This window comes from Vitis vinifera, chromosome 7 (genome assembly GCF_030704535.1).
Source record: "Vitis vinifera cultivar Pinot Noir 40024 chromosome 7, ASM3070453v1".
Taxonomy (NCBI): Eukaryota; Viridiplantae; Streptophyta; class Magnoliopsida; order Vitales; family Vitaceae; genus Vitis; species Vitis vinifera.
In genome coordinates, this window is record NC_081811.1 from 25,503,710 (window position 1) to 25,521,682 (window position 17,973).

The 17,973-nt window shown below is 38.5% G+C and overlaps 2 protein-coding genes and 1 long non-coding RNA gene across 4 annotated transcripts; 2 read left to right on the forward strand and 1 right to left on the reverse strand.

Annotated features, from left to right (window-relative positions):
• Positions 1 to 2,059: 2,059 nt before the first annotated feature.
• Positions 2,060 to 3,448, reverse strand: LOC100266341 (uncharacterized). The gene is made up of 3 exons (XM_010648622.3): positions 2,830 to 3,448; positions 2,700 to 2,737; positions 2,060 to 2,601 (listed from the first exon to the last, which is right to left on the reverse strand). The coding sequence occupies exons 1-3, from the start codon at positions 2,936 to 2,938 to the stop codon at positions 2,353 to 2,355; spliced, it is 396 nt and encodes a 131-aa protein (XP_010646924.2). The 5' UTR covers positions 2,939 to 3,448; the 3' UTR covers positions 2,060 to 2,352.
• A 6,533-nt stretch (positions 3,449 to 9,981) lies between these two features.
• Positions 9,982 to 11,850, forward strand: LOC100852777 (probable xyloglucan endotransglucosylase/hydrolase protein 7). The gene is made up of 4 exons (XM_059738611.1): positions 9,982 to 10,437; positions 10,572 to 10,672; positions 10,792 to 10,988; positions 11,169 to 11,850. Exons 1-4 carry the CDS (start codon positions 10,260 to 10,262, stop codon positions 11,557 to 11,559), a joined length of 867 nt encoding a protein of 288 aa, XP_059594594.1. The 5' UTR covers positions 9,982 to 10,259; the 3' UTR covers positions 11,560 to 11,850.
• A 1,526-nt stretch (positions 11,851 to 13,376) lies between these two features.
• Positions 13,377 to 16,838, forward strand: LOC104878370 (uncharacterized). Of its 2 annotated transcripts, XR_009466235.1 has the most exons (5): positions 13,381 to 13,723; positions 13,900 to 14,512; positions 14,723 to 14,820; positions 16,284 to 16,361; positions 16,610 to 16,838. It is a non-coding gene; the product is annotated as an uncharacterized LOC104878370 (long non-coding RNA). The 2 variants fall into 2 exon arrangements; XR_009466236.1 differs by having other exon boundaries at positions 13,377 to 13,723; positions 13,900 to 14,820.
• Positions 16,839 to 17,973: the final 1,135 nt, after the last annotated feature.

The following is a 17,973-nucleotide window of genomic DNA, read 5'->3' on the forward strand; positions in this document are numbered from 1 at the left end:
TATGCATGCAACCTCCCAGCATCCGTGTTGTCGCCTCACTTAGCTTCCCAAGTGATGTCCTACAAAACCTCTATATTTTCCTTGTTTCATTTTTAGAATCCTCATAGGTGTAAGGCTTGTGAGGTCTTTTAGTATTGGCATTCAAGTCAAGCGGTGAAGGGATTGACAATAGGTTAATTCATCGATCTTAATCCTTGATTAATGTCAATGGGGTGTGTAGAAAAAAGTTTCCTTTCTATAATAGATTTGTCATTATTATAAAATTATTTTTAATCACATGTCATCTCATCATTCAAATATGAGGTTCATCTCCTTCGAGATCTGACTTGTGTTTCTTACAAAATAAATCAATATAATATTCGTGTTCATAAATCCATGTAATGTCCGTGTTCATGCTAACATGAATTGTCTTCTTTATTTTTAACTCTCCTTTAATATACTTTTCCGTGACACATGATGCTTAGAGATTAAGTCCGTACTCTTGAGACCTCCAACTAAAGAAGACGAGCTTCATCATCTCGTGTTCCCATGAACAAGAGCTCTAACCCTGGTCCCTTAAATCATGACAAACCATTGATAACCCTGGTGCCTTCATTCATAAGAAACCATTGAAAATTAAATCTCAGCTTGGGATAGATAAAGCAAACCGTGGTTAGAAAACATGTCTATTCTGAAACAAACCCAAAAATCTTGATTCCACATGGAATAATTTTTTGTTCTAAAAACCTGATCGGAAAAAGTGTTTGAAAAACAGTAAACAGAAATAAAAAGAGAAAAACAGAATGTAAAGTAAAAGTAAAAGCTCAACCCTGGTGTTGTATCATCACTCAGAAAAGAGAGAGAAAAAAAAGGTGGGTGGGATTGATGTAAGTGCAAAATTCGTACTTGCACGCATGGAAGTAGTGCTGTAGAGTCACGTCTGTAGCTGGAAAAGTTGGATTTGAAGTAGTAACAACTACGACTGGGATTGACCACAGATAGAAATTCGCCCATGAAGTATCCCATCATTTCATCCTTAATAACAGATCCCACAATTCACTAATGAAATCCGCAATCATCACTCTTCCGACTCCCACTGGCACTTTGATCATTTGTTAGCAATCAAAAAGCTGCCCCTTTCTCATTGCTTAGGCAAAATCAGATTAGCCTATGCCTAACTGCCCTTGCTTATCTATCTGTACTTTGATGACTTGATTTGTCACTGGGTCAACTCCCTTTCGAGCTGGTTGCACCAATTATGGTCTCATTTTCCTAGTCTCTCTCTCTCTCTCTCTCTCTCTCTCTCTCTCTCTCTCTACTAGCTCAGATCCAGAGTGAGCAGCTCCACAACCCCAAGGGCCATTATCAATTTATCAGAATTCCAGAAGTTGGTGATTTCTTTCACGTCAAGGAATATCGGGACCGAGCTATTGGGGAGGGTCGGTAGCTAGGGCATGCAGTAAATAATGGGGCTCACTCTTCCTTTTCTTTCTTTTTTTCCTATTTCTTATGTGATTTTCAAGGACTATTGGGACCAAGCTACTGGGAGGGTCGTGCTCTCTTCTTTTTCCCTTCTATTTTCAAACAATAACGGCAATATTAAATTTCATGAGTTCGCTATACAAAAAGTAATCTGAGATTATTATATTTTAAGAGATTAGTACCGGAAATTTCAGTATAAAAAAGACGTTTTAGTGTTGAATGGTTGAAATTACTAGTTATAAGTAACTTCTCAATCATTGCTTTTATACTGGGAGACGGTGTGATTTTGAGCAAAAAGGAATTAGAACTATGGATACTGGGTGGAGAGCTGGAGTATGGTGAAGCCAGATGGATAGCCTAATTCTTTCTTCAACTCAGTCCAATTCTTCTGTGTCCTCTGTTGGAGTTGTTACTGGCCTAGATTTTATTTGTAGTATGGCTGTGCCTATGTTTCTGCTGCAAATGTAATTTTCCTGAGAAAAAAAGAAAAAGAAAAGAAAACACATTCATGCGCACACTCAAGAGTCCATATCTGTAATGCAGAAGTTTGAATAAGATAAATAATATGATCAGACTCCATCAATGCCAGTTTCAAAAATCAGAGAAGCTGCTAGGCATATGAATACATTAATATAATAACATTAGCATTAGTATATGCTAATCAGGATTAACTTACAGGATCTAGAGAATTAGACAAGAAAAAAAAAGGGCGAAATAGAGAAAAAAAAACCAAAAAACAAGGATAATCCTACAAATGTGAAACCCCATTTGAAAAAAAGGCTCCGAAAAGAGTGGAAACATGGCTCAGGCTTAGAAGTATCATTCATATATCTACAGCTTGGGTCCGAATTAATGGGTGTTGTTCACCATTTCTTTGAATTGTCTGTGGAATCAGGGGTTGAAGACGAAGTTGCCGCACTTGCATTTCCAACTCATGGGCTTATAGTTGGAGTTGTCATCACCTCTGGAGTAGGCAATAGTACCAACGACTGTTGAAGAGTTTGTGTTGGGAGTCTTGACTTGGGGGTTTGCAGGCACTTGAATGGCTTCACAGTGTCCGCATGAGTTGCACCTTCTCTCGCATTTTGGTGGCCTTGAACCGATCTGAGCTCTCACAATTGCCTTCTCTTCACTTACTGGCTATCCAAATCAACCAAAGTCCAAATGGCCTTCATTAATTATAATTCGATGAGTTAACAGAGAGGGGTGACAACTAAGAAAGGGCATTTATTTCTCACCTGGGAAAATCCAACTGGTTTGAATAAGACTGCTCTACCTGCAACCAACCACAGCCAGAAAATTTCACTTCAAATTGCACTGACAAAGATAATATTTCTATTCTCTGCAATTTGCATGTGGTCCACTTACCTTCAGCCATAAATTTCAGTTGGGTCGAGCTTAAAATCAACAGAAAGAGAAGATAAATGGTGATGTAGCGAAGTCCATGGATACTAATGAAACTGGGACACCAACCCATTTCAGATACACAGAGAGATGGAGAGTTGTTCTACCAAGTGAGTGAGAGAATGAGAGGAAACAGGATGGAGGAGAGTAAGAGAAGCTAGTTAATAAGAAGGTATTTGGTGACTGAGGAGGCATAACAAATATGCATAAGTGTTAATGAGAAGAAAGGAAAAGGTCAGTAGTGATTGAATGACACCATAACTGAAGGACTCTTTCTCATTTGAGATGATGGAACGTGGAAGGACAAATAAGGATTGCAGTATGGCTAAAAGATAGAAGGGAAGGAGACCCGCAAAGGGAAGAACCTCAACCTCGGTTGATGAGCCTCAGAACAACAAAGATAATATAAGAAAGAGAGAACAGTAGTAGCAGAAAGATTAGATGGCAACAAGAGAGACAGAGAGAGAGAGAGATGACAAGGACCCCCAACAGCAAAAAACCACACCAAGTGCATGGATGAGAGAGAAAGCTCTCACAAACGGACAGGTGATTACAGCTGTGGATTTGGGTTTTCGCTTTCCTTCAATTTCCCGTATTTTTGTCCTTCATTTTGGTTTTCCTGTGGTGGTTGGCCTGAGCAATCCCACCACATCACGCCATATATCCATCTCCCCACTAAAAAAAGAAACAACATATACTTTCTCGTGCCACATCTTTTGATCATGATCGCCTAATTACATCCATCCCCGTCAATTTTTTTCCCCTTTTTAGGCTTTTTTTTTACTCCACCTCTCTTCCAACAGTAGTCTATGCTTAAACCAATACTTTATTCCACCGTAACTCTTTTTTGTTTCCCAAGAAAGTTGTGAACTTTCTCAAGAAAGTTTAAACTCTTTCTGGATATCAGAAAAATAATACTATTAAACCGATACTCTCAAAGCTTTCCAGATACAGGAATGGAATACTAAAAAAAAAAATTTGAAACCCAATTTTGTGATTCAAGTTGAAGGCTTGGATTGAATGTGAATATGTGGCCCATAGGATGTTAAAAAAACCCAGCTGCCATCTTTCTGATATTCTGTTGTAATGATAGAGAGATGAATGAGACATGGAGAATAACTAAATGGGTGCTAATTCTGGCAGGAATGTGCAATAGCTTTCAAGGCAAAAAAGGTTCCTTTCTAATGTGAGGACAGAGAGCCAGCCAAAACCCCTAGATCCATCTCCACCCAGCAGAAGTCACTTTCTAATTCTAGAGGGTCTCGTCCTCTGATGCCTTAAGAGTCATTCTTCACATTATCAGCAAACAACCAAAGGTAGTCGGCTTCTATGATCTTTCATGGCCATAATTCCATCATGAGAGTGGATTGGCTTCATTCAAGTGTGTATCTTGGTTAACCCAATGGAAGGGGCCTGATCATGTGGCCCAAACTAAAATCTTACACTATCTCCATTATTATTACCTTCACAAATTTTGTTGTGACAACAACGTGGCCGAGGATATTTCCCTTGAGAAATCTTGGGTGTGACAACAACGTAGCCTCCTGAATCTTGAGGCGTAGGGATGTTTTACTTGCCAATCTTTGTTCTGTGGCCTTTCTATGCCACATTTGGATGGTAAAAGTTTGTTGTCGCCATTGGGTTGAATTCATTTGTTCAAGTAAGTTCATCCAAAAGAAAATCTCAGGAAAGGCTGAAAATGGACGTTACCTTATTAAACCAAAAACAAAGCCAATGCCAGCTGGATTTTCATTTCCATTGGTGACGGCAAATAAACGGAAAGAAAGGGGAAACAGAGAATCCTTTTCCTGGTGAAGATGGCATCATTATGTCTGATCTTAAAGCCATCATAATCTCTTTCATCTTGAATTAAATTCTTCTAAAACGCCCTTTACTCCATGTAAAACTCAAATGCGTGTAATTAATAATCAAAAGGAGGAGAATTAGAAAGTAATCCCCTTCTTACTTATGTAATTTCAATGTGTTTGTTTTTATTATGAGTGGATATTCTGGCAGAATTTTCCGGGATAATTAGTACTGCATCGCGTTGGTTGTTTCACCTCCTCAGCTACTGTTGAGAATTGTGCCAAAAACTCTTGTTTCCCCGAATAAGCCAAGTGGGACTCTTTCTGCACCTTATTGAGGATGGTCATCCGCATAAATTGCTTCAAACAGAGTATAAGCTATTGTAAAACAAAGGCTTGGTTTCATTTGGAGTGGAAATGAAGAAAAAAAAGAAGTGAAGAAGACAAAAAAAATTTACTTAATTTGGAGTGTACATTGTGGGCCAAGGCCCTCAAGCACATCCCATGGGATTGTGGGGCAACCATCTGACTCACTCAGACTCCCAGATTGGATCGGGCTGGAACCTTTAGAGGATATTAGTCGCAGTTGTGATACATAGAGCAATACTTTGAACCACAATTCTATATTCCCTCTCTGAACCTTGTGGGAGACAGTTCTCTGGCGACAGAGAATCGGTTCACCTGTGATAGAACCCTATACTGCCTTGGAGAAATTCTGATTAACCAAACAGCTAGACTGTGGTCCAGAAAAATTAAAATAGGCATTCTAATTGCAAAAGTCCTGCAAGAACTAGTGAGGCAATAATTAGTTTCTTCTTCTAACTTTTAATGTAGAAAGAGAACTGTCATCTGGCTTTGATTCACAGAAAAGTTCTGTTTTTCATAGAAAAAGGCCTTTCAGATTTTAGTCATTGTTTCTCCCCATGACACTTAAAACCGCATCATCTTTTGTATGGATATGCACTTTATCATGATGGCACGCTTTGCATGGACATCATTCAGAATGCATGGTCACCTTACCATCATTTAGCTTTGCTTTAGTTCTGTGTTCTTCCTGGAACGTGTATTTACATTGTGAATTCCAGGTTTTTTTTTTCTTTTCTTGGGTTTATAGCTTTTGGTGGTGTGAATGCTATATCAATGGATGCCCATAAACTGTTGAGTATTTTGAAACAATGGCGTAAAAAGCTAACAATGACCCAAGCATATAGATTTGGGGTGTCAGAGTGGAAACTGTCTTATTATTGTAATGCAAACCAAAATCATAAAAGGCATTTGATATACAGAACTTTTTGCAGAGGGAGAAATCATGAGCGATCTGCAGTGTCTCAGAAGTCCTAAGAATCTCAGAAAGAGGTTGACATCAAAGATTGTGGTGTGTGGAACAGAAAGGTAACAAAAAATGATGATGAAAAAATGGGAAAAAAATAACTAGAGAGCAGCTCCTTGCATACATTACTCATTCCAAGCCCTTTCTTTTTAAACCCACCATCCTTCCTCCTTCCTTGAAGCTTCCACATATCGTTCTAGCCATTTGTGGTTACACGAGCATGTAATAGCTACGGTACTCGCAGATCAATCAAATTTATCACAAGTTGAGAATGGTACACGCCTCATAAAATTCTCTTTTGTAGCCTCTGTTTTACATTCTTAAGTTTCCCCAGTAAGCATGGCCCGGATATATTGTCATGTCTATCAAAACTCAGTACTGCTTATCAGGTTGGCCTTGGATGCATGTGCTATTGACCAACTGCGTAAATGCAATCTCCTTCAATTCTCTCCCTTTTCCTTTTTCGTTTCCTTTCCATCCCCACCACCAACGGGGAACTCCAAATTGTGGGTCGGCGTTAGTTAAGAGATCTCCTTGGTCGGAAATCATGATCTGAAATTTGTCATGATCTCAGCTCTGTGCGTTACACACCTGTGAAGGTGTCTTGCCTAATAGGCTAGACCTAAAGCCAAATTAGAAATCGGTAGGCTGCCGAGAGCCCCCCACATTGTCGGCAAACTTTTTACATAAACCAGGAAGGAAAGGGAAGATGTTTACAGCATTTAGAAATGAAGTAGGTATCAGTTATCACATCCATAACAAGATAAGCTCGAATAATGTTAAAGCAAACTATGAAACAACCATGTATAACAAATGGTCCAAATCTCTCTTATCCATTGCCATGTGGGGGTGATGATGTCCCTTCATGGCCCTACTCCTAAATGGAAAAGTTAGGGGAAAGGTCATTTACTATAAGCGACTGGATGTACTTCAAAACAAAGCACATTAATTGCAAAAACGAAATATCTTGTATTATTTTTGTTGATCATACAGTAAAATTGCTAATTTGCTATAAGCTCCTCCATGACTGACGATGACCCTCCACGTGAATTATTCGTTCACCTGTGGGACAACAGCGCATGGATGAGGAGAGTCAATAAAACAGAGCGTCTTCCCAATATCATCAATGCCATGCCCTACACTTCTGTATCAAAGTGATTACCATTTAAGTCAATACACTGTATTTCAATACCCATACATCATTCCCACTCACATACCACCTGGCTGATGCCGACGCGGTACCAAAAAACTTGGTATATGTACCCATCCAATCGTGTGAGTGATCCATCTGGGACCCTTGATTATATCCACCCTTCAGAAGGGGAGCCCATTGATGGATAGAACTTATCTGCGTGATAATGGAAATACTAGTACATATACTGACGGTGGAAGCTGGTGATCAAGGGAAGAACATTCTTTAGCGGCTGATGGATCCACAGTTGAAGTATGGGAATATTGATAGAATTTTATCCTAAGTGAAGATTGAAGCTTTCAAAGCATCAACTTATATTCCTATCCCATCGTGATGTGTATGTTTGTTGGTAATTATTAGAACAAAAAAGGTTGGAAAGTCGAAATCTGTAAGAGTATCTGAGAACCTTCTTTGCTATACTGGCGTTGGATTGTCAAATCTGTTCGTCCTGATTACAGGCAAAAAAAAATTAAGTGAATGGAAACACTGCTTTCTGGACCCCAGCTGCAAGTCTCCAACTAGTTGACCCATGTTCTAAGCCAGGTGAAGTGCTTGGAAAACCAAGGCCCATGTGCTTATAATTCACTTCCGAGAAAGGTTTGGTGTTCTGTGCAGTCAAATTAAATCACCAAGAGACTTGAACTTCTATTGACATTTATATTAAGTATTTTATTGTTCTTTGGGAGAGTGAAATCCTACAACCAGATGGTAGTAGTTTGAAAATTTTGGGACCTCAAGCTTGACTGATGAAAATTTATTGTACGAGTAATGAGTCCCACCCTATAATTTGCGGGTCACAATTGCGTTTCATTCACAACAGTTACTTATGGGAATAGAATTGGAATTTTGGATTAAGCTTAGGTCTTTGATGTTAACAAGAACCTGCTCAACTCAGAAGAATCTGTTCGTTAAAGGGTCAACATATCGATGAAAATGCCTTGACAAAGGTTTGGACAGATCGAGCACAATCATCCACTCAAATATTATCTCTTAATACTAAATTCATAGAATAGCCAATTGGGTAGGGTTTTTTCTTTAAATGCTTAAAAACAACTCTTTCAAATCATCAAGGAACAAGTTAAAACTCTTCCAGCGTGATGGAAAATAAGAAGCTTTTATAGGGTAGCTTTGGGGAAAAAATAATATAAGTTATGGATGCCAGGAATGAACCCAAGGAAGTGATGGAGAGTTGCTTATCCTCTTAAATACATTTAATAGCTTCAATGAATCAAGTCTTAATTAGTAATGGGATGTGTCCCATATGTGGCATCAATTATTGACCCAGCATAGAGAGGCGGTTGAGAGGGTCAAAATATGGTACACCCCAAAATTATTGAGTAGATAAGGGTTCAAAATTATGGGCAATCTAAATTTAGGGGCATGGCTACATAGTCATAATTAAATACAGGAAAATAAAGTTAGTGAAGATATATAATGAAGACATGATAGAATGTTTAATTAGTGGATTCAACAGAGGTTAAGTGAGGATCGAACAATGATAGAGTGTTGAAAAGGCCACCGACCATTTTCTACTAAAGTCCTCTCGGCCATCAATCAACGTTAGGACTATGTAGTATGCACGATATGGACCAAAGTCAATGCGTTTCATTTTTTCTGATTCCAATTATTGTCCTGAATTTTGCGTTGATTTAAGACTTAATGCACTAAAACGCCCCTTTTGGGGTGTTTAAAAAGTGGTTTTTAAATTTTATTTATTTAATTTATAAATGTCATTCAAAGATGTGAGTCATGATGAAGATGAAGATCAAGATGAACGAAGCGAGTGTATTGGGAACCAGCATTTTCGAGCCAATTGCTTCAGACACGTGTTAAAACTGGCTTCCAATCAACAATCTTTCCTCTCCGACAAATTCGAGGAAGGAGGGGTCTATTCATACCTTCTCACAAGGGGTCTTTCACCAATCCTGTGATTCCACGTGGGCACTGATAAAAAGAGGTTCTGCTGTTAGGTCGCGGCAATTCATAGAAAATGTGGTGGGTTCTCTCTGAGAGTTTCGTCAGCCACGTGCCTTCTTTCCATTGGTTTCATGAACAATTCTCCTTTTCGACCTTTCTATTCTCAACTTCACGGCAAAAGTGATTTGTTTGTCTTTTAACAATAGTATCCCTCTTTTCAGTTCATATAAGGGCTCGTTTGGTTGTCCCACAATCCAAAATTTCTTTTTTCATTTCTGCAAATACAGGATGCAATAATCCTACCAAAAAGGAAGAAACAAAGGAAAACTCAATTATTTGTTTTTTGATTGGTTTTGAATCGAACACGCCCCCACAAGAGCGGAGAAAGAGACTGCAGTGTTTGAAAAACTATCCACAAAAGAAGATGGATCGATGACCTACTATGTCCAACTTCAACCCAGACTGTAACATGAGGCCCTGCGTTACTCAGTGGGCCTCAGCTCTCAGGTACCTGCTAATTTCCCTATCAGATATCAATCACATTCTCTTGGCTGGCCACAGGAATATAGCAAGATTCTCACTCTTAATATCATCAACTTGACCCTAGATTAATGACAGTCGGACTGAATTGATAAAACAAAGATGTCAAAAAAGTTAACTGGCTGGAAAGTGGTTTATGTCCAATCAAATCACCCATAGTCTGGTGTCACAGTGACGTTAGGTGCAATTTAATTCATCATGGTAATCCTCTCTGGAGTTATCATCATCAACCTTACTACTATTCTTCTAAAAGATTGTGGACATACGGGACATTAGAATTCACATGTAATTTTGCAGTACAATAGTAAAGGCCCGTTAGAAGGAAGATAGAAGACTATAATAAGGTAAACGCTAAAAGATGGAAGGAGGAAGCCAATCAGAGATGATACAACAGATAGAGAATTGGGTAGAGAGGGATGAATGGCGGGGCCAAGGACGGGTTGTGATTAGCTGTATGAAAAGCAAAGCTGTCATGGCATTATCCAGTTGAATGCAGCAGTCCCCATCATTTCTCTTTCCTTACTCTCCATCTGTATAAAACCCCCCACACCTTCTCTTCTCCTAAATCATCACTAGTTATATTTTTCTTTTCTTTCTGTATAACAAAATCATGGGCATATCACAAAATGTCGTGTTTGCTCTTTTCTTATGTTTGGTCGCATTTTCTCCCTCAGTCTTCGGACGACCGGCCACTTTTCTGCAAGATTTTCGAATCACGTGGTCTGATTCCCATATCAGGCAAATCGAAGGAGGGAAAGCCATCCAGCTAGTCCTAGACCAAAATTCGGGTAACACTTTTCATGGGTCCCCTATGTGCTTTTTGAGTAGTGATCAGAATGTATTCTTATCGGATTTTGATCAAATGGTGGCAACTTTTAAGTGATTTTTAATGGAATACACTTTTTCTTTTTTTTCTTTTCAGGATGTGGGTTTGCTTCCAAGTACCAGTACTTGTTCGGGCGAGTTAGCATGAAGATCAAGCTCATCCCTGGGGACTCTGCCGGAACCGTCACTGCCTTTTATGTGAGTTTAGCATGCGGTCGAACACCTTCAATTTTCTGTTTCAAATGCTGAATGAATGTCAGTTTTTTTTTTGGGGGTCTGGCTCGGTTTTCACTTCTTTGCTTTGAATTGTGTGGCAGATGAATTCGGACACCGACACAATCCGTGACGAGCTGGACTTTGAGTTCTTGGGAAACAGGACCGGGCAGCCTTATACGGTCCAAACCAATGTCTATGCCCATGGGAAGGGTGATAGAGAACAAAGAATAAACCTTTGGTTTGATCCTGCTGCAGAGTACCACACTTATTCAATTCTCTGGAATCATTATCGAGTCACGTAAGTTTAAGATTTCACAAATACAGTTAACACACAAATAGCTAATGAATGGGAGCTTGAAAGAGAGAGGGTCAATTACTATGTAATGGGGTGATCGTATCCAATAATAGTAGTAGTATTTAAAGATAATAATGATTTGATTTTAGTACTGATAATTTTTGGTGGGTGGTGATATTGCAGTTTCTATATAGATGAAGTGCCAATCAGGGTTTACAAAAACAATGAAGCCAGAGGCATCCCATATCCAAAGCTGCAGCCCATGGGAGTGTACTCCACATTGTGGGAAGCAGATGACTGGGCAACAAGGGGAGGGCTGGAGAAAATTGATTGGAGGAAAGCCCCTTTCTATGCTTATTACAAGGACTTCGACATAGAGGGATGCCCAATGCCAGGACCCGGGACTTGTGCCTCTAACCCTAATAACTGGTGGGAGGGAACTGCATACCATGAACTCAGCCCTATTGAAGCCAGACGATACCATTGGGTCCGTCAGAACCACATGATCTATGACTACTGCACGGACAAATCGCGATACCCGGTTACCCCACCGGAGTGTGTCGCAGGCATCTAAAATCCGATGGCCAATTTTTCCTTAATTGGTAAATACATTCATGCCTACGTACGTACACACCCTCATACACTCTGTTGTGTGATAAGAGCCATGCATATCAGGGGGTATAGAGGGGATAAAAAATAATATTATTTTTGTTTCGATGGTGATTTTAGTATGTGGTTGAAGCCTAAGATTTGTAAGGTTTGTTTTCTAAGGGTGGGCAAAGGGTCAACTTCTATTTGTAAACCATATGTGTCTGTATTTGCCGATTATCATAAGTGCCAATAAAGCTTCTGCATGATTGTGAAAGGGATGCTTTTTGCTTTATATGAGTTTTCTAACGTGAAGCAAAAAATTTCTTCACTTCCAGAGTTGAATCTGAACCCAAAACTTTGACCTACTCTACAAAATGGACCAGAAGAAAATAATGCAAGGAGATGGTCCATCCTGTTAGGTTTCTCTACTACCATACTTTTTACTGTACATTTGTTATCATCCAACCTGAACAGTATCTCAGTAGAAGTATTTCAATTCATCATCCATCTTTTTTTTTTTCTTTTTTTCTTTTTTTGAATAGGTTTTTAAACGGGTCGGGGAAAAAATCTAATATTATTTGTAATTAATTTCTAGAATTGAATGTATCGTATGATCTACATTGGACAATGTGCCAATATGTTCACAGGTGTGAAGACAATACTTTTGATACATTGATTTCAAAGGGGTCAGGAGAACGGTAGGGACTCGATCTTTAGAGAGTGAGACCAAAATACTAATCAAATATTCACGCCAGTCGTCAATCCTTACTGGCGAGCGAGGAGAAAACAAGACCCGCATGGCCAATCACAACTTAAATTTTCCCTTTTGTCAATGCTTGTTCGACAGACATGAGAAACACACTGATGAGGTTAATGACAAATTTGACCGCAAATTTACGTTCTATCATTGAGTTTTTTCATACCATACCTGAACTTTAGTGAATTGCAAATGAAGATAAATAATCTCACGGGCCCTGCCTCTGTGAGAAGTTGAAGGCAGGGGCACAGTAAAGGAAAATTTTCCAAGTGTCAAAAAATATTTTTAACACTAAAATAGACAGGAGAAAAAAATTATTAGACATATCATCAAAGAGGTGAGATGAAGAGAAGGCGCTACGAGTTTAACAGGAAGATATTAAAATAGGGACCCGGGATTCCAATGGGATTGACGGAGTTTGAGAGGACGAAGGACCATTCAGTGCAATTATAGCCACCAATACATCACATTTAACGAGTAGTAAATATGGGTGGGTGTGGGTTGTGCTGGCTCTGGCTGCATATCGACTGACTTTTAAGGGCATCATTAAGCCGCGAACGTAGATGTGGCTGCACGACCTCCACAACGGCTCAATGAAACGCCCCACCTGTCAATTTCAATGGATATTGTGATTGTATGCAAGATACATATGCAACTAATAAAATGGGCTCATCAACAACAAGAGGTTCAAAAATCTTAAGACAATGATAATTTTGATGGAATAATCAAGTGTACGATCTAACGGATAAGGCTAGTACAGAGTCCTGATGGAGCCAAAGTCACGCATCAATCGGTGAGTACAGAAGTGAGTCAGCAGTGACTGTGCAGTCTGTACATTACATAGGATGCTGCTTAATTTTAAAAAGGGAAAGTTGTGTTTTCATGTACCAGTATGGTAATAATATTGTTTTGAGAACCCAATTTTACATATTTCAAAATTGATAATGTAATTAGAAAATATTTGGAGAATCATGCACTTTCAACTTATGTGTATTTCAATACCAAAAATACCCTTCATCTTGCCAGCTAAGCGTTCCACATCTGAAAATTCAAAAGAGAAAAACCCTTCGAAAAGCCACAAAACCAATATCTCTCTCGTATTCTGCTTTTCCCCTTCTCTCTCCCATTCTCAATCTCAGAAACCCAAAATGTTGTAAAACCTAACCTCTTTCATTTCTGTAACATTCTCGTCTCCCATTTTCGTAACCTTTTCCCCAAATTACTTGATCCAGAAACCCTAATTTCTGAAACGAAGATCAGATACGGGGAAAATTGGTAATCAGAATCAATGGTGGGTGCATCGAGCTCATGGTCTCGCGTATTGGTTCAGATCTCACCCTCCACTTTCTCCGTCATCGGTATCGCCATCGGCATCGGCGTTTCCGTCTTGGTACTTTCTTTTCCCTTCCTCCCCTGCAAAATCCACCAAAATAAAACAACTAATAAAATTTTTGCATTCTTGTCAAACCAGCGGAGGTTTAGGTTAAATCGATACATTATATTTGATTTTTTTTTTTTTTTTGTTGGATCGTTGTTTTGATGGTTGCGTTATTGCTGCATTTTTAGGGGAATTTATATAACTGGAAGTATTTTAATTGGTGCCATCAAAGCTCCTCGGATTACTTCAAAAAATCTGATTAGATGAGTACTTCAACTTTCTTTCTTTCTTTTTTTCTCGCTGGTTTTATGGATCATTGATGTGGTATTACATTGACTGGCTTATTAATGAGAGGTAACTGACAACTTCCATGTGTAAAAAAAATTGAATTATGCCACCACTTGCTAGATTGTCCGGGCATAGGTTACATGGTCGTAGGATAAGCTGATACGCCTATTTACCATCAATATCAATGAGTGTCAATTCTGAAATCTTACTGAACATACATTTGGACAAATCAATATCAATATTGCGGCCAATATTTCAGTATGGTTCATGTTGATATTCTATAATATTATTGGTATTCCTCATTTACTTTGATGAACTGAAGATTTTTGTGCTCATTTCCTATGCAATACTTGCTTGTTTTGAGCTTAATTTGAAGACTCATTCAAGATTGCTGCTAAATTCACAAAGTATCGGCACGTTGTTGGTGACTTGGAGGCATGAAGGGGCAATTTAGGAACATAAAAAGGAGTCAGCAGAGAGTGCATAAAAATGATAATATTTTCCACTTTGACGGTGAAATTTCCTATTCCAGCTCATTGGGGTTTAAATCCCATATTATTTTCAAATAGTTATATTAATACATGCATAATGCTTGTATTGTTAGTCATTTTCCTACTATAGTGGCTATTTTTCATTGCATTTTTTAATAAAGATACTAGTTTTAGATTTTTATTCACATGATTTCTCATTTGCCTAGCCTCATTGCTTATATTGGATTTTCAGAAGTTCTATGCAAGTAACTAAACAATTGTGTCAAGTAGTTGTGGGAGAAAGAGATGGAGAAATCCAAAAAAGAGAATGGATATAAAGGAAGTAATAGGGTAGGTTCTCCTTTTTTGACTTTGCATCATTTACTTGAGTGAAAACACAGTAAGCTGGTACTACTCTTCCATATCTAGAGAAGAAACTTACAACTAGAAACATCTAACACCCCTTTGATGGCCCTTTGACCCTCTCACGCAATAGTTGCTCTATCTATTTGGCTCTAATTTGACATGTGAAATTTACTAATTATCTATCTTTCTACTTAAAGCATGTCCCGCAATTTTTTGTTGATGCATTTGTTGAGAATCATAGGCGTATATATGAAGTGATTATATTGATTATTACTTCATCTGACATGATTTTTCAGTAGTGTAATGCCTGTAACCTTTAACTACCATGTTACAAAATTTTACATCATATCATAGTGAATTATTAAATTCCAAGCCTCGGGCCTTTCTTTGTGACCCTTAGAGTATCCCATTATGTGGTTCTCTTGAGTGCTCAAGAGGTCCACCAAATGTTTTTTGGGACTGTAGCTTAGGTACTACCTTAAGGGCCCTTGGGTACTACTTTAGTGGCCTTGAGGTACTATCTTAAGGGACCCTAGGTACTACCTTAAGGTAAACTTGAACTCAACTTCTCCCAAGCCTCGGGTCTTCCTTGGTGACCCTTAGAGCATTCCATCATGTGGTTCTCTTCAGTGTTGAAGTGGTCCACCAATGGTTTTTTCAGACTGTAGCTTAGGTATTACCTTAAGGGCCCTTAGGTACTACCTCAGTGGCCTTGAGGTACTACCTTAAGGGACCCTAGGTACTACCACAAGGTAAACTTGAACTCAACCTCTCCCAAGCCTCGGGTCTTTCTTGGTGACCCTTGGACCATCCCAGTATGTGGTTCTCTTCATTCCTCAAGTGGTCCACCAATGGTTTCTTGGGACTTTAGCTTAGGTACTACCTTTAGGGCCCTTAGGTACTACCTTAGTGGCCTTGAGGTACTACCTTAAGGGACCTTAGGTACTACCTTAAGGTAAACTTGAACTTTACCTCTCCAAAGCCTCAAGCCTTCCTTTGTGACCCTTAGACTATGTCATTATGTGGTTCTCTTGTGTGCTCAAGTGGTTCACCTTTGGTTTTTTGGGACTGTACCTTAGGTACTACCTTAAGAGCCTTTAGGTACTACCTTAATGGCCCTTAGGTACTACCTTAAGGGACCTCAAGTACTACCTTATCTAAAGTTTGGTTTTTTGTGACTGGCTTGTTGGTTCAAGTGGGTTTTCCCTATTTTATGCTATCTCTCTTGGTTTGGTACTTCTATCATGCTACATTGAACTTGCCATGTCAAAATTGATGATTTTGTGAAACCTTCTACACATACCAGATATAGGATTCTTAGTGCCTTATTTGTGTTCTAATACAGATATCTATTCATATTTGCATCTACTTGGTGAATTTATTCTATCATATGGTATCATATAAGACTTGGCTTTCTTGCTAAATTATTTCATTAATTATTTGTTCAGGGAAAATAAGCTAATCATGTGAGTGAAGTAGAGCTTGGAAGGGCTACTTGGACTTTTCTCCATACTCTTGCAGCTCAGGTCTGTTTAAACTTGTTGCTTTGGAGGTTTGGATATGATTTTGACATTATCAATTGGTTGACTTCTACTTAGGTCTCAACTGTCAATTGTTTTTCTGCTGGGTTTTCAACGTGACCCATTTTACCAAATCAATTCAGGTTTCTGATTTGATGAATGAAACCAAGTTTCTCATAAACCAGAATGGGTGTTGCTCAACATGCAAGTTGGTTTTGTTTGTGCTAATTTGCAATTGTTTTGTGTTTCAACAGCCTTAATAAACCAATATTTCCTTGTAAGAGAGTTGATGCAAGGTGGGGCAAGCTGAAATGCGAGCTGCGTGCATGTTATCTACAAGGAACTCCAGATTTTGGTGAAGGATGACATTAACATAATTACCATAAACCATCAACTGATGTTATTGTTTGATTTTCAGTGTTACTATTGCAAATAATAAGAGTCATATGAAATTAATTAATATAGGAAATCATTTGAATGTCTTGTATAACTCTCTTTGGTATGATATAAAACAAAATCAGTTTCCCTTAACTATTTCAAGGATAATTTTAACAATGGTTGTGAACAACTGGTTTTTTCTTAACAACCAACCAGAACCCAACATCCTTCCCAATTTCCAAAATGAGAAGAACAAAAAAAAAAGGACTCAATAGTAGAACCTACAAATCTAATGTACTATGTTGAAACTTAATTGCCTGAAGTTGAAGCTTTTGCTTGATTATCTGTGGTTGGAAATGGAGGGGCTTGGCCAAATTTCAGTATACATGCAGTTTCATAAACAAGGTGGAGTTACAAAATCGCTTGAGCATCCAAATATGCATTGCATGAGAAACACCAAAAAGATAAATCACTGTTCACAAAGTCAAAAGAGGAAACTAATGGAGTTGGTGTAGAGCTTCCATCCGATGATGTCAAACAAGGATTTGAACTTGTTTTTACATTTAGCTCATTCCCAGAACTCTGAACACCAACCAATAACTGGTGCGGGGGCGGGACAACACCATACACCTTACATGAGGAAGCCCTGCAACAGTGAAAAAATGACCAGAAGTCATTACCTAAATCAAACTACCATATGATGTGAATTTATATAAATTCTAATATACAAACTTATTCATATAGACCGCATATGAAGAAATATGCATAAATTGATGTGATATTGAAAACTGAAAAAGTAATTAAAAACAAAATTTTCCACGACCATCACATGGAACTTTACAGGCTGGTTGAAATTCATATTAATAAACATCAGAATAATACTAAAATCTATACTCATTAAATGAAGTGGCACAATATTTTGTGAGGGATAATAGCTGGTAATGATACAGACCTTTTATTACAACAAAATTATAGTATTTAACACAGTCTAAATAGAAGCTATCTATGAAGAAAATAATATTCACATTCCCCTCAGACTATATTTAAGAGGGTTAATCAAATTACCTCCAAACCCATGGTGTGCCAGGAACACCATTCTTTGGCTTTTTTTTTTTTTTTTTGATAGACAAAGAGAAGAAAAATAATTAAAACACGCCTAAAAGGGGGCGCTCCCCATGTACACAGGCAGTATACAAAGAAAGCCAAACCCAAGGCCACTTTTCAGCCGCTTTAAGCTTAT